Genomic DNA, 23,360 nt, shown 5'->3' with positions numbered 1-23,360 from the left:
AGGCCCAGAACATGCCCTTGTTCCCTTATCAGAAGTATATATATAGCAGCAGCAGCAGCAACTTATCCCTTGAGTGTTAGTAATTCAGCAGTGAAGATAGCTTCTTCCAAGTCAACATGTGCTGTGTGCTCTGTACTTTTGTTTCTCCTTGGGAAGGTAAGTAAGTCTGGCATATGTGACATCCATATTTGGATACAGACCCTGACAACTCTGCCCAGGCCTGCTGGTGAAGATTTGAACAAAACAATGTAGTCATATATATGGTCATATAATACTGGCTGTATTAAACCAGATCCACTGGAAATAACTTTTGTAGGAAAAAAAACCCCCAAAACAAAACAAAAAACCCCAAACCAAAACAAGAACAAAACCCCAAACCACAACAAACCACAAACATTTAAAGTTCACTGCTAATATTTCCTTCATTCCCTTTAAGCACGTTGTTGTTTGCTGACATCTTTGTCTGGTCATCAAGTAGTTACCTGTATTCCAGCTGTTCATGCTTCTCTGACCTCAACAAGCCGTCTTAAACAAGTCGATACATCAAAATAAGAAATAAGGAGGTTAGACAGATAGGTTTAAGCAGAAAAGACATCTATACAAACCTAGTACTAGCTTTGTACCCCAACCTCCACAGGGCCACTTTCAAGTTACAGCAGTAACTAAAACCAATGAACTACCACAAAAAGTATTTCCTTCTGTACATGATTTTTATTATTTACATAATACAACAGAGCATAGATGCTAGATAGTGTGATTATGTGCAATATCTAAGTATGAACTATCTGTACATGTTTTCATATCTGAGAACTAAATTGAAAGAACAAAGTTAAAGCAAAAGCCTGATGCTTTTAATAGTGAACTAAAAAACTAACTGAACACTGCAATAAGAGTCAGAAGTAGCATCTTGTGTACATACACAACTATTTACAGATGAGAAGAGGCATTACTACAACACTAGTCTACACTACACTTGGTTATATAAAAACCCACAAGTTTCATACATCACAAAAAACCCTTCCATTATAACACAGAAGTGATATTGCCAGACAAGCATCAAGTGAACTATACTGCCCTTTCTAGTTATTATACAAAGCTGTAGATAATGGAGCCCATGCAATACACCCAAGAACACTACAGTCCTACACCCAAGTACAATTAAAAATTATAAAGCAGCCCTCCAAGAGTGGTTCCAGCTCCCACTTAAGTCTACAGCAGTCATGTTGGGTATGGTTTTCTATACCCAACAATTGCACATGCAACAATTATTACATTTAAAACTTTTTTTTAAAATTTAAAAGAGCTCCTAATATTCTTTTGAACCCAGAATACACTGAATTTAAGAAGTACATGAATAATAAACTGCTCAAATACTTCTGCAACTTACACAGATGCATGTGTCACTTGATAGAGCTGCTGTGGTATGTCTAAAAACCCCACGCATACATAGCTTTTGTTTTGTAAGCCAATCTTAGCACAATATTGTGCTACACAACATTTTTAGCTATGCAAGGAAAAGCAGACACTGTTGCAGGCCGGTTCTTAAGTTTCTAACAGGACATTTCCTTTGGGAAACTATTCTCACTATTCTAAAGTTAATGTAATCTGTTCCAAAATAGTTTTCTTCTCATACATATCTGATTTTTTTCCATTTTTCCCATTGCAATTGTTAAATGACTTTTTATTAAATATGGCACCAACACTCATCTTACTGGAAGGTAGAGCCCTCTACATGACTTACGTTCTGCTGGAAAACAGTGAAGTGTGGAAACTAAAAGTAGAACAAGATTTTAAATTATAGAAGTAGACTGCCACCCTGACATATCCTTCTCCCAAACAGGCACATAGTCTTTGGCTAGTGTTATACACCTTGAACATCTCAAAAGGCAGATCTGCTGCAAACATGCAGATAGTATACATGTTTGGCACGTGAACTAGAGCCTGTCCTCTGTGCATGTGTATTCCTGTGCAGGTTCTTATCATCCAATCATATTCTGAGGAGAGCATATACATTTTCAAGGGCTGTATCTATCCAATTCTGCCTGTAACAAACACCCAAACATTCTGAAATATCATTAAGACAGACAAGGCTAAAATTAAAGCTTTGGAGAACAAAGGAAAATGGCCATGCATCTGCTCTTTAATGCTTTCCTAAGGTATATTAAAATAAAACAAATAAGAGTCAGTCTTTTCACAAATAGGCTAGTTTATATTCTCTGGATTTTTTCAGCCACCACAACTGGATTCTCTTTCCTGATTTTTGCTGCAGCTTCTGCTTTGTAATCATATGGGCAGTTATGCTTGTCAGAATAACGGTGAAGTCCACAAAATAAGTTTCCACATCGGCAATCAAATCCTGTACAAAGAAAAGGAAAAGCAACATCACTAGGAAGCTTCAGACTTAAGCAAGCTATAAATTAAGGGCTTAGTCAGTACAAAGGGGGTATGTGTATCTACTTTAATGAACAGAATAAGTGAAATTAATATTTCCAATTATCAGCTCTATTAAGGGATCTAACATTATGGATTTTGAAACAGCAAGCAAGTTTAATGCCTACAGATATTTCAACAAATTTAATCTAGTAAGAGGCAACTAATCATATAGATCTGTTCAATATTGACAAAGTGTTCTCATACCTGTAAGGCCAACCTTCTTTCTGCACATGAAACATCTGTTCTTCTTTGGTTTAGGCAGTTCAGAAGCTTTCTCTTCACTCTGTGAAGTACTAGGTTGAGAAACTGATGGGCTTGGTTGAGTAACAACTGTTAAAGCAAGCAAAAGGAATAAAGGTTAATTTTTTCCTTTTCTTGACTTCACTAGCTACTTAGTAGCATGCTTGTATTTATTAACAGTTAATTCCCCTCTACTAAGACCCTGAAGTTTATTGTCTGAAGTACTAAGTAGAATAGGTATTCTATTAACTTCCCTTTTATCTCTACAGAAAACGATCAAGTTTTCCCCACTGTTCCATCATCTAGAAAATACAGGATACCTAGCATTATCACCTGTATACACCTATATAGGTGTAAAGGTTTAGAAAGCACTCCAGAAGCTTCATGTACACACAACATTGCCATATGATCTAGTTTAAATTAATCCAAACCAATAACAATATTATCACAGTTAAAGTTGTTGAACAGAGGGGATACTTGTGGAAAACAGTCAATAGGAACATATTTTAGAAACAAATGACATTTACAGTAATGCTTTTTTGTCATAGTACCAAGTTACTCTGCCACTATACTTGCCAAGTCAGATGACCTAAAACCTCAGAGACTCAACCAGAACAGCTAACATTCTTGAGCTTCAAACCACTGATTCAGTGATACACAAACCACACAGCTCAAAAGAGCCCTTGTTTCAGACACTTTTTTTTCAGTAATTTAAAGAAAAAAAAGTACATATTTACATCGGATATCTGTATCCTTGTACTATATTCAACCTTAATGATCAAGCAGGTAGAGTCAAAGTGACTTAATTTTCAATTGCCTTTGTCACAAACTCTTTTGGTCAAATTTTAGTCACATTTTACTCAAGTTCTCTGCAGGACAGAAATGGGTCCTTCTGTGAACTTCTATGGATCTGTTAGTTTTCTTTGAAAAATTAATTTTTCATCAGTTGTTTTTAAAATCCTTTTTGTACTGAAATTAGTGCAGAGGAAAGTCAAGGGAGGCATGTTTGTATACAAACTTTAACACATAGAATCCAAGGAGTCTGTTCCTGTTCAGTTTTCCTGAACACTCAGTTGTATGATTACATCTATTGTTTTAAAAGATAACGAGCAAACTATAAAATACACTCCAGAATTAATGACCGAGAACATAGGCTTAAAGGACTCATTTGTAACCAACTTCATGCACACAAATAGGATTTCTTAGTTGAGATCCTTTTGGATCAGTAAGCATTGCATTCTGTAAAAAGGGGATTTTTCCAGACATCATGAACCCCTTATAGTTATATTTTTTATTATCTTTACTATTAATACCTGCTCTTTTAAAATTTTATTTGTATTATGTTACTACTAACACAAAGCCTCACAGATCCAAGCCCCATTTCACAATTCACTGCAGAAGTTAACAAAGAGAGCCTCCAGTCAGTAGTTCATATGCCAGATTGTAAACAAGATTCAGAAGTGAAAAACTTTCAGAGGTAACAAGGAACTTTCATTGCTTTGAAAAAGTTTTATACAGTAAAACAGTATTTTCTTATACAATAACTGTAACAGTCCTAAGGAACAACCCAAACTCTTTACTAACTTTATTTCTGGCATATTCTATAGATTTTTCTAGAAAGTGTGAAGAGCTCAGTGTCAATGCTATTTTGCTAAGTCTGAGGATAAAAATACCATCCAGTCTTGGATATATAATACTTTTTCCATATTTAAGCATGCTATTGGTAAAAATCAAAGGTACAGCACTACAGTCATGACTGCTATTAATACTTTTCAGCGTAGTTTCCACAGCTGCTTTTTAATTAAAGAAAAAAATTCCTTTGTCTTGACAATTAATATTTTCTAGATTAATAGATATAATCCTTTAAACTTGTCTTTAAACCCCAAGGAAAGTAGTATTCAGTATCAGATAGTCTAGTTGAGAGCCTGTGACGAAAAAAAAAAAAAAATCAGGTTAAAAAACACTGACACCACAGTGTAAGCCTGTTGGATACCACGCACCTTAGCTGACAGACATTAGCTATGGCATTAAGAAATTGACTAAACATCTCCCAAACAAAGAAGCATGGTCAAGCTCCTTTTAGATTTGTTATATTGCCAGTCTGTTTAAAATGAAATGCTAGTTGTAAGCCATGGCAGATGGAAAAAAAGGAACCTTCTGATTCTCTCCCCCATCCCACTCTGGGGGAGTGAGCGAGCAGCTGTGTGGTGCTTAGCCGCCTACCAGGGTTAAACCACAACAGGCCTTTTTGGCACCTGACATGGGGCTCAAAGGGTTCAAGATAACGACAGGTTCGATTGGAATGTGCTAGAACGACAGGTTCGATTGGAATGTGCTAGATCGAGTTTATAGCTGTTGTAGTTTATCTATTAATTGGCAGGCTCCTGTGCTTGCCATGGGGCTTGCTTGTCTTACTGTATATTAGAGTCTAGTGCTCATTAGTGGCTGCTTTTTGCTTTTGCTGCTTGCTGTACTGCTTATCATCTTACTCTGCTGTGCCTGGGAACATTTTGATAACGGCAATGGCCATGCACATGGGCTGGCAGATGGCTAGGGCACTGCCGCTGTACTGGACAGGCTGGAACTCTGGTGTGAACTCAAGTCAAAGGGACTGTCCACGCAGGAGCAGGACACCCGGAAGCATCTGTGACTGTGGATACATCCATGCCACAGCAGGTACAGTCTTGAAGGGATTGTGGCCCAAGGATAAATCCACGCTGGAGAAGCTACACCTCAAAGCATCTGTGGCTGTGGATAAGTCCACAACACAGCAGGTACAGTCCTGAAGGGATTGTGGCCCATGGATAAGGCCATGCTGGAACAGGTGCACCTCGAAGCAACTGTGGCTGTGGATAAGTCTATGCTGCAGCAGGTATACCTTGAAGAGACTGTGGCTCATAGATAAGGCTCCGCTTGGAGCAGGTACACCCCTATGGGACTGCAGTCCATGGATAAATCCAAGTCAGAGCAGGGGCAAGGGGAGGATTTCACTGCAATGTTAAACCCTATGGCCTAGTACAAAGGGACCAAGGGTAGAGACTGTAATGGATATACCTTTAAACTGTTGTAACCTGGGATTTGAGTTGCATGTTATAGGAAGTACTATAGCAGGAACCACCTGAACCAGTGGAGGACAAACCTCACAAGAAGCAGTGCAAGTGCAGCTGCGACCCAATCTGAGCTCAATGAACCATCAAGGCAAAGAGGTAGTCTAGTAGATCACTCTGTGTCACAAAACAAAGATATTAAAAACAAATCCATCTAAGGGAAAATGTTACCAACTATGACAAATGTACTTCCTCCTCCATATAAACAAACTGACTAGTGTTCACTGCCACAACCAGCAACATGGGAACTAGAAAGCAATGATAATAATCCTAAGTGCAAAGGACCATCTCCCAAAAGAGCTGCCAAACAGGATCCTTCCCCCACAACTAAAATACATTCCAAAAAAGAAAAGCAGATAACGTGCAGAAATAGGCAACTAAAAGGTCCTAAGACAAGGAGGTGGGGCAGGGCCCCCTAAATCAAAATTAAAGTGTTCAATTTATTACTCTACACAGATAACACCTGCAGAAAGGAGGTATCCTCCCACTTTTATGCCAACAGTTAGATCTAATAATGAGTTTTAATAATGAAGTCCTCAAAGTAGCTTCTGATTAACAGCTAGAACAGGGACAACACCCTTTAACTAAAGCTCACACATCAGAACAAAAACCCCTTTTTCAAACTGTGACTCAAATGAAATATTATAAGTTTTGGTTGTTCTGGCATGACATTAGAAGCCAAATTCATCAGATACTATTCTGACAATTGCTTGTCACAAAAGGCTCCCTCTAGCATACAAGCCAAATCTAACTGGGCAACTACAATACCATTCCTCAATATATTAAATTCATTTTATGCCAGAAATCATATTGTGTTAGTCATCAGGCAAAGTACTCTAACTGATTATCATATGATTGCCATGGAATAAATCACTAGACAAAAGCTGAAACAATGGTAGGAAAATGGTTGTTACTGTTATCTGCAGACCTGCTTCCTCAGTACCAATAACCCTATTCATATGAAGCAAAGCCTTTTACCACCAGAACATGTTTTATCGCCTTAACAGAGTTCCTGTTGGCATGTAGCCCCCTCCATCACCATGGTTATTTCTTTTGCCAACCATCGGCTCAGGTTACCAGATGAGGTTTGTTTCACTTCAGTTTTACGAGACCAGTTCCCCTGCTACAATGTTGGAGAACTCAGGAGCAAAAGAAGTTTTCAAAACTGGGCATGACTTTAAAAAGCCAAATGGCAGAAAGCCAACTGTATCCTGGGCTGCATCAAAAGAAGGGTGGCCAGCAGGTCGAGGGAGGTGATTCTGCCCCTCTGCTCTCTTCTGGTGAGACCCCACCTGGAGTACTGCATCCAGCTCTGGAGCCCTCAGCACAGGAAAGACATGGACCTGTTGGCACGGGTCCAGAGGAGGGCCACAAAAATGATCAGAGGGCTGGAACACCTCTCCTATGAAGAAAGGCTGAGAGAGTTGGGGGTGTTCAGCCTGGAGAAGAGAAGGCTCCAGGGAGACCTAATTGCTGCCTTTCAATACTTAAAGGGCGCTTATAAGAAAGATGGGGACAGACTTTTTAGCAGGGCCTGTTGTGATAGGACAAGAGGTAATGGTTATAAACTAAAAGAAGGCAGATTCAGACTAGATATAAGGAAGAAATATTTTTATGATGAGGGTGTTGAAACACTGGAACAGGTTGCCCAGAGAGGTGGAAGATGCCCCATCCCTGGAAACATTCAAGGTCAGGCTGGACAGGGCTTTGAGCAACCTGATCTAGTTGAAGATGTCCCTGCTCATTGCAGGGGGGTTGGACTAGATGACCTTTAAAGGTCCCTTCCAACCCAAACCATTCTATGATTCTATCTACTAGGATAAGGATCAATATAATCCTAGTACAAGAAGTGCCTGAAAAAAAGCACAAATACAAGTGTTGCATTGTAAATTTGGGAAGATTTACTTCACTCGGTCTGAAGATAAGATGCATCTTTAAAGCAGACAGAGGGGAAACAGCAAGGTCACTGATGATTGGAAGTAATCCACAAGCCACAGCATGACAGCTCTTCAACCTATACACAGAAAGGTCCTACAAACAGGAAGAACAATGCTACTCTGACCCCAAAGTATTAAAGCCACAATGACTCGGTGAGACTTCTTCTGAAAAAGCAATAACCACTGCAATAACTAGACTTTCAGAACTGACAAAGGTTTTCCTTAGATAAACCAATACAGCTGGAACAGTTCATGAAGGACTGTATCCCATGTGAGGGACCCATGCTGGAGCAGGGAAAAATTGCAAGGAGGAAGCAACAGCAGACAGGAACTGTTATGAACTGACTGCAACCCTCCATTCCCCCTGCATCACTCAGACTAGAGGGAGGAGGTAGAAGAGTCTGGAATAAAGGAGTGAAGTTAAGCCAGGGAAGAAGGGGGCAGGGGGAAGTCATTTTTTGTTTTGTCTTTGTTTCTTATCATCCCACTCAATTTTTTTTTTAATTGGCAATAAATTAAATTCCTTTTCCCCCAATTGAGTCTGTTTTGCCTGTGACTGTAAATTGTAAGCGATCTCCCTGTCCTTATCTCAAACCATGAGCTTTTCCATCTTATTTTCTTCCCCTGTCCTGCTGAGGAGTGAGACAACAGCTGGGTGGGAATCTAGCAGTCAGCCAAGGTGTCCTGGTTTCGGCTGGGATAGAGTTAAGTAGAGTGCTGTGTATAGTACTGTGTATATACAGTATACACACAGCTGGTACAGTGCTGTGTTTTGGATTTTAGTATGAGAATAATATTGATAACACGGTGATGTTTTGGCTGTTGCTAAGTAGTGCTTATACTAAATCAAGGACTTTTCAGCTTCCCCTGCTCTGCCAGGTGCACAAGAAGCTGGGAGGGGGCACAGCCAGGACAGTTAATCCAAACTGACCAAAGGGCTATTCCATACCATATGACATAATGCTCGGTATATAAACTGGGGGCAGTTGGCTGGGGGGTAGCGATCACTGCTCGGGGACTGGCTGGGTGTCGGTCAGCAGGTGACGAGCAGTTGTATCACTGGTTTTGTTTCCTGGGATTTGTTCCTCTCTCGCTCTCTTGTAGTTTTCCTTCTCATTACAATTTATTATCCTTATTTTGTTCCAATTATTAAACTGTTCTTATCTTAACCCACGAGTTTTCTTACTTTTGCTCTTCTGATTCTCTCCCCCATCCCCTTTGGAGGGGGGAGAGTGAGCGAGCAGCTGTGTGGTACTTAATTGCTGACTGGGGCTAAACAACAACAGTCCTTTTTGGCACCCAACATGGGGCTTGAAAGGTTTGAGATAATAACAGATTAACCAGAGCGTATTAAGGAATTTAGATCTGTATAACAGTTGCGGGCCATGATATTGATTCATCTGTTCTCGATATTGGTTTACCTGATCTGCACCATGCTCATTTTTTTGCTGTACATGTTAAAGATCGGTATTGATTTCTGCACTTTGCTGTGCTCTGCGTTAATTGGTGATGTTTTGCCTGTGAGATTTGTTATTAAAACACTGGCCTTGAGTTCACTTCAGTATCTAAGTTTCATACTGAAGCCATTACTGTACGTCAGGTACCACCTCATGGAGACAATTAGCAATTATACTTCTTCCTCTGAGAGGTTTTTTATGGAGGAAATGCAGAATGGCACCTTCGCTGCTTTCTTCTAGAATGTTTCCTCATTTGTTACAATAACTTTTCAGTATCTTGACATCCTTGGGCAGTTAAGATACATCTATTGGTATTGCTTGGGAATACCGTTTCAGTTTTGTCCAAGATTAGTAAGCAATTTAAGAATATCATCCAGAGATCTGCCCCAAGGCCGGATAGTTATGAGTGGCAGGGTGTGTGGGATAGCATGGGCAAATGCCTAAGTCATTGGGCACCTCCAGTGTTTTGGAACTTCACCCCTGAACAAGTGCAGAATCCTGAAAAATTAGTAGTATATTTGGAAAAAGTATGCTGTCACCCTGCCAATTCTAGAGACACAAGTCACTACAATGTGCTGGGGCCTGGCCCAAGACTACCAAGCCCTGTTCAACACTATTCAGAACCCTCGAGGGGAAGAGAAGGCCTCTGGATCTGGTGACAAAACAACAGGCATGCAAGCTACTCCAGGCCCACCTGCGACAAGCACCATGGCTACTTCCGCTCCCCCTGCGACAGGCACCACAGCTACTCCAGTCCCCCAAGCAACAAATAATGCAGTTGAACCAGGGAACCAACCCGTGTCAGTATCGGTCGCCCCTACACACAAGAAGAAATCCTGGAAGCGAAAGTCAGCTCGTTTAGAAAGGGAAGATGAAAAGATCAGGGCCATCACAGGGAGAGGAAGAACTTGTAGATGAGACGGAAACCACCCGATCCCTGTCCCTGAGTGAGCTGCAAGATATGCGAAAAGATTTCAACTGTCGTCCAGGCGAGCACACTGTCACCTGGCTGCTCCATTGCTGGGATAATGGGGCCAGTAGCCTAGAATTAGAGGGGAAGGAAGCCAAACAGCTGGGATCCCTTTCTAGGGAAGGGGGCATTGACAAAGCGATTGGAAAAGGGGCACCAGCCCTCAGCCTCTGGAGGCGACTCCTGTCAGCTATGAAGGAAAGGTATCCCTTCAAGGAAGATGTTGTATATCACCCAGGCAAATGGACCTCCATGGAGAAAGGTGTCCTGTACCTGAGGGAATTAGCCATGCTGGAGGTGATTTAGGGTGACCTGGACAACAAGCAGTTACCCAAGATCCAGATGAGGTCCAGTGCACACGACCCACATGGCAGAAGTTGGTACGGAGCGTACCAGTGTCGTATGCCAACTTATTGGCAGTAATGACCTGGAAAGACGGAGAGGGTGCAACAGTGGATGAAGCGGCTAGTCACCTCTGGGAATATGAAGAAAGTATCTCTTCCTCCCTTGTCTCGGCTGTGGAGAAACTGTCCCGGGAGGTCCAACGGTGCAAAGAAGATATGTCCTACTCCCCACCTGTACAGACCAGTGTCTCAGCTATTAGGAGTCAGCATTCCTCTGCTCAAGAGAGAGGATATAGAGGGTACACACCATGGGGCACCCTATGGTTTTACTTGCATGACCACGGAGAAGATATGAGGAAGTGGGATGGAAAAATCGACCTTGACCCTAGAGGCGCGGGTACGTGAGTTGCAAGGAAAAACAATCACACAAAGGTGTTCTTCCAGGAAAATTGCTGCTCCAGTTTCCAGTGGACAGTTCCCCAGACAGAGTAAAAGGGCTGATCTTACTCCTGATTTTAATGAAGAAACTCCTGACTTGTATGTACAAGAAGTGGGTAACGAATACTATGACCAGGACTAGAGGGGCCCTGCCTCCAGCCAGGTGGAGGAAAGGGACAACCGGGTTTACTGGACTGTGTGGATTCAATGGCCTGGCACATCAGACCCACAGGAGTATAAGGCTCAAGTAGACACCGGTGCACAGTGTACCCTAATGCCATCAAGCTATATAGGGGCAGAACCCATCTGTATTTCTGGAGTGACAGGGGGATCCCAACAGCTAACTGTATTGGAGGCCAGAGTGAGCCTAACTGGGAATGAGTGGCAAAACCATCCCACCAGGAGGGGGGAGGGTGAGCGAGCGGCTGCGTGGTACTTAATTGCTGACTGGGGCTAAAGCACAACACAAGGTCAACCCACTACACCTCCCCATATTTAAAGCAACCAGAAAGGGCTACCAAAGTAATACCAAGAAGGTTTTTAGAAGCTTCCTCTATACCCAAACAAATTATCCAAAATAGGACCCTAGCAGTTTAACAAACTACATTGACTTCCACAGTACTAGAAAGCAGTAAGCATGCCAGTGAAGAGTGAAATGCTTGAGAGAATAAAAAAAAATGGTTTTAAGCATTCTAACTACTTTTACATGAAAGTAATCCTCAACTCCCACCATGGAAGAACTGGGAAAATTAAAACAGAAGAAGGAATAAAGGTAATAGACAAAGAGCACCCAAAAGTCATCAGGAAAACATACTGCACTTCTGCAGTACCAGAACTGAAAACTGTACTACAGAGTACATAATCCTTACGCTGCACATTAACACAACTGACTTGTATATAAAGTTTGAGTCATTGAAAATAAGATGGACAGTATTATGCTTTATCAAACTTGAGAATTAATATTTTATTCTTCAGAAACTGCAATTGCTGTGCTGATCTAGGTACCCATGATAAAAGGCTAAAGAATAAACTGCATTTTTAATTTGATGCCAAAACTGGGATAAAACTGTTCTGCAGCATGTAACCAATCTCCCACATGTCCAACTCTAACAGGCACACTGAATATTTTTACTCTTACATCAATATAACAGATACCCCTGTTTAAGTATCACACTGAAATATGGTTTAATTTGGTTACCATCAAGACTTAATGTCTGTTGCACATCTCTCAAAAAGATACAGTGGCATCCTATCAGCAACAAGCACAGGACGAGCAGTTGGGTTCTCAGTCTTATTTTTCAAGGTAGACAGCTTCAAAACTTAGAAGAGATTATTAGTTCCATTTCAGAATTGTTTCAGTCAGGGACATCTACTCAAGCTACAGCAGACATGGGAAATGGGAAGATAATTTTGAACACAAGACAAAGTTGATATATCTAATGATTTTATCAAGAACCACAAAGGAACTGTCTACAGATAGCACCCACAGTTAAATACTACAGCCATGTTTGAAAACAATTCAGAATCAGTTATTAAAACAAGAACCAAGCAATATAAATCTATTTATCATCTCAAACCTTCAATATCTCATAAGATAGCTGTCTATTCAGCATCTTACTCAGAATACTATCTGCAACACACACTGTATATATCATAGCTACTGGTTTTATCTATAACATAAGTGAGAGCAACTCATAACAGGGTCTCAACCTGCATGTAGGACAGCTGTGGCATTTAACATTAAAATAACTCATCATATTGTCTTGGTACAGAGCCAAAAGACAAGTGAGCTAACCATCATCTCATGAATGCCATTAAATGTCAACTTCCACGAATGGAAAGGATAACCTACAACGTGGATGGAATAAGACTAATTTAACAATATTTGGGGAAGTTTTTTTAACACTTATTTTACACAAGACCATATGCATTTCAAGTTCCAGTTCACTTTCTTTACAGACAGCACTATTCCACAGCTGTGGCTTCAGAGTGATAACTCACCACACTGTCCCCTAAAACAAAGCTATTACTGAGTTAAGAACAATAAAGTTTTTGATATGCATGCTGATACTAATTAAGTCTAAAAACACTGACAGAACTGATGGGAGACTCATTCAGAAAGGTAGTGACCCACGAAAGCAAAAAGAAAAAGCTAAAAATATGGTATGACTTGATACAATATGATTATTTAAACATACTTGTTTTCAGAATAGTTTGGTTTTAGTGCTCAATATGTATGCTCTCTTGTATGGATGTTTTATTGCCACTTAAAAACCTGCTAAAACAAAACAGGCTTCTTAAAAGCCTCTACTATGCCTCACCAACTTGGTAATGGTATTGCTCTGATGTAATAATCAACATAAGGAAAGTAAAGGATTTAGATAAGGGGTTTTTGCTTTTAATTCCTGTAAATTAGCGTGGAAAAGACACAAATATGAACAATCTCTCTAGATTGCTTCAGGTATATTCTGACTTTGGTCAAGACTGGACTAGAATTCAATCCTTAATTAGAAAGTATAGAAGCATATCAAAAGCCTATGAAATGCATGATATAACTAATGCCCAATTATGAATTGGAGTTTTGATATAAAGGTCTTTATATTTCACTGACTTGTGAACAGTTCATCAGATAAGCAACTGTACTGAACACATGCCACAATTCAATTACAAAACTACAAGCAAGAAAGTTGAACTAAGAAATTACAAGTTACAACAAAATACAGCATGTTAGACATCTAAATTAGAACCAACTAGGCCAGTTACATCTGTCATGCCTTTCTTCCTTCAAATGCTAAGATATGATTAATTGCCTTCAGACCTGATTTGTTCTGAATGAGAATCCAGGTTACAACCTCAACCTGTGAAAAACAAGAGAAAAACCAAGCCTGTTAAGCATCTGATTCTAGAAGGTTCTGAAGTTGACAAAAATGAAGCTTAAATCCCAACAGCAAGAAAGTATACTTTTAGTCCACAGACTTCAAGACAATTGTCCAGACCTAACTATTTAGAACTTTCTGGCTTGCAGAAGAGAATGAGCCTTCATAGTGCTGAAGAGAAAAAAAAAAAAAAAAAAAAAAAGAAAAAAGAGAGACAGACACCTACTTTGCTTGAAGGCTACATTGTTTGTTCCTGACCTACCATCTGATAGACAGTTATGAAATTCAATAACCAGGGCGAGACTACACATAAAGCTGAACAGTCTTTTCATTAGCAACATCATGATAGGCATTATCTTAGAGAATTACATCTCATAGAAAGTATTAGCTTTGTTGTAGTGAGGTGACATGAATCATCTACTCTGTTATTGTTTCAGCTCCTCCTCAAGAGGGGCCAACACATATTGGATGCTGCTGGAAAAAGAGAAAGAAAAAAAATATGGAACTAGCCCAAACACAATAGGGATTTACAAGAAGTTGAGGCCAGCTTTTCTTGACTGCAAGATAGTTACAGGATCAATACAGTGAATACAGCAAACAATTGGTATATCTTAAATGTCTAATAAACCCTTTGTAATCTAAGAATGGTATATAAGAACATGTATAAGGACACTATTCTGTGATGTCTAAAAGCTGCCCCCAACTTGATGAACTTCTTTTAGAGCAGCTGAAGACTGTTTCAAGAATTTATGGATATGTACTAAGGAAGACAATTTTGTTATAGAAGTTTTTTTCCAAACATTTAAATTCTACAGTAGTTTTCCCAATGATCTCTACACAAAGCTTTAACAGAGCTTTGACTGGTTTCAACCTGCAAGATTATTATCTTGAGTCGCTTTTATGTATTTTTCCCCTATTCTAATCAATAGAGAGTGCTGTGTGATGCTATCAGTTAGTTGCCTTGTTATGAGAAAATGGATATCAAGTCAACAGAAACAGAAGATTGCCCTTTACAGTTGACAAAATGACAAATCCCTATTGGCAGTTTTAATAAGACAAAATTTAGCTATTACTTGACCACTGTGACCATTTTATGTATTTCTTTCCTGCCTGTCACTTTTTCAGGTAGCAATTCATAACAAGACAATATGGGTTTATAAATATTGTAACAAAAGTATAAATTTAAAGTTACATACAATAAGCCTCTTCAGATAACATAAGTTACAAGAAGCTGAAACATGTAAAGATCTCCTCAGTCTGTACATAACCAAAAAAGAATATAGTAAAAGCAATTGTAATTTAGTTCATGTCACAATTTTAACTTAAACATGACTTAATTAAAATAGTAAAAACCTGTGTACAAACACTGAACAATTAACTATCAGCTGTAACAGCAGTCTTATTGACAAAGATGCATCTAAATAGTGCTGAGTGGTACCTTCTGCAATTTTCAACTCAGATTTTCAAAACAAAAAAAAATCATTTTATCTTCAGTTGCGGTGAACAGATTTTCCTATTAAACATCAGCTTTTAGTGTTTTAAGACTGTTTCAGAACTGTTAAAATTAACAAGTGTCAATACCTATAGATATCAAACAAGTACATTAAGATACCCATTTGAATAAACTGCTATATAATAAAACATGAATTCAATCACTCACTAGTAGGTAGGGAAGCAGTCCCTCCCCACCTCCCACCAAGAAATACTTTACACTTCAAAGTTTAAATACTACAGCTACAACCTTCTTGAACAGGAGTAAAACTTTTAAATTGAACATTCTTAACTAAGCAATTAATGCCATAAGTATTCTATATCCACAGAACAATGTTTTGGTTATATCTACTGATTACTCAATTAGTCCAAGAGCCTTTAGCAGTCTTTGTTAGTATTTTAAATCAAATATTCCCTTCTCCCCCACTCTCATTCTTCTGTAGAATGGAATTTATTAAGAACTCTGTTCTTCAAATGCAACAAACCATTTTGATTGCCACGAGTCAGCAAGAACTGTACTGCTAGATTATATACAGAAATCAACACTGACTTCAAAATTGAACATCTTATGCCCAGATAGAATTTAAGTGTCTTACTTTTAAAAATGAAGGTTTGATAGCCAAAATGCTCCTCAAGTGTCAAATTATCTACTAAAACCAAACACGTGTCTGAAAACTATATTCTGGCACTAGTCATTTTTCTTGATTCCAAGAGTACTAATACTCAAGAAGCATCCATAATTAACAGTTCCTCAAGACCATCGCCACAAAGGAATATGCCTACTTAAGAGAAAGTAAATAAATTGTCAGCTTCTGTTAAGTCAGTTGTACCCAGTGTTACTCTGCAAACATACCTGGCTCGGTCTCTGTTTTCTGTGATACTTTTTCCTCTCTCGAAATGCTCATTTCTGTCATTTGCTGCATTACAGGCAAAGCGGCAACAGGCACAATTCTGTTTATGTACAGTGAAATGGGTAATTACATTAGTTTTGGGTTCATAATAAGAGCTTAAACTGTCAAAATCCATCAATAGACTATCTGATCAGTTATTATTGATACACGTTCCTGACCTGTATTTCTATCTCTCTTCCCTAGAAGAAACTAGGCAATCTGTAGCAAATATTTCCCCAGATAAACCAGAAATGTCCTTGTAAATGCAGTAGTCCAACACCAAACACTAATTAGTTCTCATTTATAAGGATTCATAAAGCACTGTCAGGTGCGCTGTCCCTTTTTCCTCCACAGAAACTCACTGTAATAGGGCAAGGTTACTGCAATGTTACTTTAACTTGCTATACACTCACAGTTCATTCAAACCTCAAAATAATACCTTCATCTGGTGAAGGGTCTAGAGCACAAGTCTTATGAGGAGCAGCGGAGGGAACTGGGGTTGTTAAGCTTGGAGAAAAGGAGGCTGAGGGGAGACCTTATTGCTCTCTACAACTCCCTGAAAGGAGGTTGTAGTGAGGTGGGTGTCAAGTCTCTTCTCCCAAGTAACAAGCCGTAGGACAAGAGGAAACAGCCTCAAGTTGCACCAAGGGAGGTTTAGATTGGATATTAGGAAAAATTTCTTCACCAAAAGGGTTGTCAAGCATTGGAACAGGCTGCCCAGGGAAGTGGTTGAGTCACCATCCCTGGAGGTATTTAAAAGACTGTGTAGACATGGTGCTTAGGGACATGGTTTAGTGGTGGACTTGGCAGTGTTAGGTTTATGGTTGGACTCGATCTTAAAGGTCTTTTCCAACCTAAATGATTCTATGATCTTACCTTGATTTTTCAGCTGTGCTACTAGCAGTACCTTCACAGTTGTTTAAGCTAGTGTCTGCTCTCTGTACAGATGCAGAGTCTGAGGTAGGACTGTTTGAACCACTAGCTGTCCCTATATAACAGAAATTTGAGAAGTTAATTATAAGTAAAGTATAGAATACAAGTTAGTCAAGTAGTTTTACATAGAGTTATGAACCGTTTCCAATCATTCCTCATTCTACTGCATCTTCTTAATTAAAAGACAGACTATATTGTTAATGACCAAAATACAGGGATTATATAAGAACACACGCATAGCAGAGGGTAAGTAGAAATGCAAATTAAGGCTCAACACCAAGTGGGCTAGAATATATTACACAAAAATGCATTTTTATTTTTACTAAGATTTAAAGTATTATTCCCTTTGATATTCATAGTTTTAGTATGCAGCTATCAGAAGATCTCCTGAAAAAAAATTCTACGATTCCTCTCATCACCTATACATTATATTTTCAAGACACACAAAAAAAATAAAAATACTCAAACCTTTACCCATTGGGCTGATTCTACCACTATTCTGCTGTCGCTGAAGATGCTCTTTGTAGCAAACAGAACACATCCCATTTGTCCTAGGATTTCCATAAAATCCACATCCTGTACTACACAGCATGGGCCCTGGGGTCTGGTTTGTCTCCTGAGCCATTTCAATGCTGTAAATAAAACCAAGAGCTGCATTAGGAACTGGCATTTCACCAAAATCAATTACAGGGTTATAGAATTAAAATAGGTCTGCTTACCTTGCCCACAAAAAGCTATATCAGCATTTTTAAAGATGGCTATATGGATGTTAATATATAATTCAATACTTCAATTGTATTGATAAGTAACATAGTTATGAACCTCTATGAGAGGTAAAAAGCGTTATCATAGTGTATTGGGTCAACCTTGGCTGAAAGCCAGGTGCCCACCAAAGCTGCTCTATCACTCCCCCTCCTCAGCTGGACAGGTGGAGAAAAATGCAATGAAAGGCTCACGGGTCAAGATAAGGACAGGGAGAGATCACTCACCAATTACCATCACAGGCAAAACAGACTCAACTCGGGGAAAATTAAATTTATTGCCAATCAAATCGGAGTAGGATGATGAGAAATAAAACCAAATTTTAAAAACATCTTCACCCCTCCCCTCCCTTCTTCCCAGGCTCAACTTCACTCCTGATTGCTCTACCTCCTCCCCCCCTCCAAGCAGCACAGGGGGATGGGGAATGGGGGTTGCGGTCAGTTCATCATGCAGTCTCTCTGCCACTCCTTCCTCCTTGCACTCTTCCCCTGCTCCAGCATGGTGTCCCTCCCACAGGAAACAGTCCTCCATGAACTTCTCCAACGTGGGTCCTTCCCACAGGCTGCAGTTCTTCAAGAACTCCTCCAGCGTGGGTCCTTTCCACTTGTCCTTTCCACAAGGTGCAGTCCTTCAGGAACAGACTCCAGCATAAGTCCTCCACGAGGTCACAAGTCCTGCCAACAAACCTGCTCCAGCATGGGCTCCTGTCTCCACGGGGTCACAGGTCCTGCCAGGAGCCTGCTCCAGCACGGGCTCTCCATGGGGTCACAGCCTCCTTTGGGCACATCCACCTGCTCTGGTGTGGGGTCCTCCACAGGCTGCAGGGTGGATATCTGCTCCACCGTTAAACTCCATGGGCTGCAGGGGGACAGCCTGCCTCACCATGGTCTTCACCAAGGGCTGCAGGGGAATCTCTGCTCTGGTGCCTGGAGCACCTCCTCCCCCTCCTTCTTCACTGACCTTGGTGTTTGCAGAGCTGTTGCTCTCACATATTCTCACTCCTCTCTTCTGGCTGCTGTTGCACAGCAGGTCCCCCCCCCCCCAAATATGTTATCACAGAGGCGCTACCACCATCACTGATTGGCTCAGCCTTGGCCAGCGGCGGGTCTGTCTTGGAGCTGGCTGGCATTGGCTCTATGGGACATAGGGGAAAGCTTCTAGCAGCTTCTCACAGAAGCCACCCCCGTGGCCCCCCCACTACCAAAAACTTGTCACACAAACCCAATACACATAGTAATACTAAGAAGTAATATACTTGTCAGACACTGAGCTGTGCGTGCAGGTTACGACCAAATTGAATTCAACCACCAACAAAAACTTTATTACCAACCTCTGAGCACTTACAGGGTAGAAAAAAAAAAAAAAGCCCACAACCAAACAACAAACCACAGCTAGATGGGTAGAATAAGCAAGACCAAGTTTGGGTCTACTAAACAATTCTGGTAATTAGCATAACTTATCTTTGCAGACTCCAAAAGAAGAACTCCACTTTTTCAGTAATATTGATCTTGCATCATTCTGATGCCAATCCCATTATTAGCAGTTTGTACTTTCACAACACATTTGTTAAACAGAACAAAAATCACTGAAGTATGGGCAACAGGCATTTTAAAACTGTATTTTATATCTTTAGGAGAAGTTTCCATAACAAGACCTTTAACTCTGCTTAAATTGCATATGAAGCCCAATACCGAATATTAACTGGCAACAACATGCATACAACAGGCCCTCAAAACAGATTATCAAAAAGCATTTATAAAATAAGCTTAGACCAGATTTTACTCTTCCAAGAAAAATAAAACAATTTTAGACTGTTGAATACATTCATTTACACAGCCTACGCATTTCCAAAAAGCCAGTTAAATCTTTTGTCTTAAAGATATAGGCAGACTTCTGCACCTCCCAAAAAGTAGATAATGCTAACCCTCATCTCTGCCATCAACTGCAAAAGTTAGGAATAAAAATACTTCACCTTCACTGGTAGTTAACCTCTGCAAAACAAGGCTAGTAGAAAAACCGATATAGTAACCAAATCCTTAGTTCCCAATGGCAATACAACTGGAATACAGTAATCAAGCGATCTACTACAAATTGAGGTCACATAAGAATATTGCGCTTGTCCTCCAAAAATTTACATTTAGTGGAAGTACTGCCTATGGCACTTGGAGACATTTTAGTGAAAACTCTAGATTACTGCTTTCCTCTAAGGGCAGCCACAATAAGGGACATTTGTCTGCTGATGCCCATGAGAACTCAAACATACCAAATGCTAATATCTCAACAGTATGACAACTGTAATTGACAGCAGCATTTGTCTAGTTAGTCTAAACTTCTTGGGTCAAAGTAAATCAATAGCAGGAGAAAAGAGTAAAATTAATCTGCTTGCCTGCTGGTGGTCATGGGACTTCAACGATTTATACCTTTGTTTCAGTACTACAAAGCAAACTCACACTTATTCTGATATACCTCTCAACAAACTGCAGTTTTACAGCCATACACTAGTCAATGGACACAACAGAAAATCTAAGACCTAAAAAAAATATTCTCATCTTTATTGTAGCTCTATGTTATTATAATACAAATAAAGACTGTACTTCTGCCCTTATTATGCAGGTAAGCTTAAAGTACTATCAAAAATGCTATCACATACACTACCACCATCAATCTCAATTGACTTGCTCCACTTTCAAATTAGCATGTTTCACCACTTACTAAATTTAGCTTTAGGTATTAATGCTGGTATTAACATATCACAAACAAGAGTCTTCATGGCTCCTTTGTCAGCACAGTCTTTCACTACATGCCCTTAATTGAAAGATTAAGTTGTTATCCAACGCTTAAGAAATTGTGCTTTTTCACACTCCTTAAGGTCCAGGTATCACCTGACTAGGTTATAATACACTTTCCAGAATTTAATCTACTAACCAGGACACTAAAATATGCCATTTAATCTTTTGAACCAACAGTGAAACTGAAGTTTTCAGAAGAGACAGATTACAGACTTCTCCAATTCTTCCCTATGAGCTTTTCTACTAAGATCAGTAACTAGCTAAGGCCTTACAAATTCAGTTCTATTTCCTGGAAAACTAGCTAATACCATCACATATCTGCTTTCCTGAACTTTTCTCAGAAACTTGGGTCACATGGGTGAGCACATTAGCTTACACTGCAACCTTGTGACAGGCAGGACAGGCTAAGCTAAAGGCTGAGACACAAAACCTTGTCAGCAGGGGCCTCTGAAATCAGCTTCTATTTACATCTCTGAAGGCTGCCAACTCCAACAACCCACAGAACTGAAGCGGCCGAGCATACACCCACTGTAAGAGGAAAATATGAAATTCTATTAACATGACTACAGCTTCTTTTCTAGAGGAAAACAGCTTCTTTTCTAGAGTGCAGATACTTAAATTCAATCAAGAAAATGCAGCATTATGAGGTAGTCATCTCAGACAGACATTTTCATCTCTATTTCACAGCAAGAACAGAAAACAACCGGCTATGATCAGAGACCTAAGAGATGATTACTCTCTCACGGCCTTACAAATACATCCCCCAACCTTTTGGTTGGGTGGTTACAACCAAACCTTTGCAAAAAATATAAAGATCTCTTCTACCCCCAAAAGGAGAAAGTCTTAACCCTCAGAGATGTCCCTGTTTAACCCCGACCTCCCAATATAAAAAGGAGCTATTTTATTCAGCATGTTAACTCAAACAGTAGTTTACATCACTGACCTTCAGTTACTGGCAAATTTACCCAGCTAAGCTAAAAGGGGAACATAACTAATAATAATAATAAAGTATTTAACAAAGTCTCATAACTAAGACATCTTTTTAGTTCCAAATTACAACTAAGCTGAGGCATAGTCAACTTTAATAACAGCAGATATTGAGATTATTTGAATGATCAATATAACTAAGCTCTTTCTTGCACACCGAGTGCACTTCCAATAAACTACAACTGAATCCTAACACTTATGCACTTCGTGAAGTTCATAATAAATGCACTTAAAGTTATCCTAATACTCATTTTAATATAATAAAGGGAATACAAATACAAACTAATTTTAAATCAATAATAAAGCCTTGGAATTGAGTCAGCGATGGGGCTAAACTAGCTGGTTAAATATTTATCTGAATATCTTCCGCTAGAAAACGGACCACAAAAAACACCCAAAAACCAAACAAACAGCAAGGATGTTTCAGGTATACGCTTCTCTAATAGTGTTCTAGGTGAAGCAAAAAGACGAAGAACACGGATCAAAACCGGGCATTTCCCAATGACAACTAAATCCAGCTCAACGACTCAGACAAAAGGAAAGGCACCGCCAAGTGCTCAAAGCGTGGTACGTTTCAGTCCCCTCCCCCCCCCGACGACGACACCGGAACACAAAAGACCCAGAGGCTGCCGGGCTAAGGAGCAAAAAAAATAGGAGAGGGTGCCAAGCCGGAAATGTGGAGCCCGGGGCACTCCCTGCCGCGCCGGGGCCTCTCACAAACCCCTGAATCATGTTCGGCAATGGCTGCCGCGCGGCTCCCCTCACCCAGTGAGGACTGAGGAAGCCTCATTGTCTCGCTCCCTTTGTCTGCCCCACTAAGGGATGAGAGGGGTGTGCGCCAGCCCGGCCCGCGGCCTCCCTCCGCAGCACCTACCGCGTCAGAGTGAGAGGAAGGAGATCGTCGGAGGAGACGAGAGACGCCCTGCCACTCCTCGCCTCGCGGAAGGCAGTAGAAACGCCGCGGGGAGGCCCAAGCGCCCCCCGCGCCGCTCCTCTGCGCACACCGCCACCGCGCTAACAGCTCTCAGAAACCGAGCCCGCATCCCCCCCAGCCGCCCCTCAGCGCCCGTGTACCTGCTCCTGGGAGGGGGGAGGCGGAGCGAGAAACCCCACGGCCGATGTCGGAGGCGCTGCAGGTGGCTCCGGACTGTTTCTGGGAGAGCGAAGGGCAAGAGGGTGCAGGGCACAAAGCTGGCGGCGCCACCGCCGCTTCCCTTCTGCGGCAGCAGCGCGGAACGAGACGCGCGACACGCAGAAGGACGAAAGGAAGACACAAAAAAGAGAAAGAATTGAGGAAGAAGGGTGGAGGAAGAACCCGAACCCGCCGGTCCGCTGGCGTCAGCTCCGCCTCCTCCTGGATGCTGCTGAGGCCTGCACGCCCGCGCACTTCCACGTGGAGGCGGCTAGGGAGGGGGAAGAGAGGACGAGGCATATGCGAGGTAGCTCACGGTACTGCCGCCATCGCCTGCAGAGTCACCAACCTCCCTGAGACTGGAGACTATACAGGAATGGACAGAGACTCCGCGCGTAGTCAGAGAATCGTCTGCCCTCCAGGGGGGGCGGGGAAGCGGAAGGAGCTGTGTCCAGAGCAGTGACAACTGTCTCACGCAGCTTCACCCCGCCCACAGGAATGGGACGAGACTACGTGCAAGGAGATAGAGGAAACAAAGCCTTCCCCCATCTACTTGCCCTAATAACAGACACCT

General features: G+C 40.9%; 1 protein-coding gene across 2 annotated transcripts; it reads right to left on the bottom strand.

The window, feature by feature from the left end:
- Positions 1 to 1,293: 1,293 nt before the first annotated feature.
- Positions 1,294 to 23,254, bottom strand: LOC142402973 (AN1-type zinc finger protein 5-like). Of its 2 annotated transcripts, XM_075489011.1 has the most exons (6): positions 22,729 to 23,254; positions 17,585 to 17,748; positions 17,060 to 17,171; positions 16,147 to 16,244; positions 2,638 to 2,763; positions 1,294 to 2,356 (listed from the first exon to the last, which is right to left on the bottom strand). In XM_075489011.1, the coding sequence occupies exons 2-6, from the start codon at positions 17,739 to 17,741 to the stop codon at positions 2,208 to 2,210; spliced, it is 642 nt and encodes a 213-aa protein (XP_075345126.1). In that variant the 5' UTR covers positions 17,742 to 17,748; positions 22,729 to 23,254; the 3' UTR covers positions 1,294 to 2,207. The 2 variants fall into 2 exon arrangements, with proteins under 2 accessions (XP_075345126.1, XP_075345125.1); XM_075489010.1 differs by lacking the exon at positions 22,729 to 23,254 and having other exon boundaries at positions 17,591 to 17,801.
- Between the last annotated feature and the right edge of the window lie 106 nt (positions 23,255 to 23,360).

Source organism: Mycteria americana, assembly GCF_035582795.1.
Source record: "Mycteria americana isolate JAX WOST 10 ecotype Jacksonville Zoo and Gardens chromosome Z unlocalized genomic scaffold, USCA_MyAme_1.0 Scaffold_18, whole genome shotgun sequence".
In the NCBI taxonomy this organism is placed as follows: Eukaryota; Metazoa; Chordata; class Aves; order Ciconiiformes; family Ciconiidae; genus Mycteria; species Mycteria americana.
Note: the sequence above shows the minus strand (reverse complement) of the source record. Positions and strands in the feature narration are given on the sequence as shown.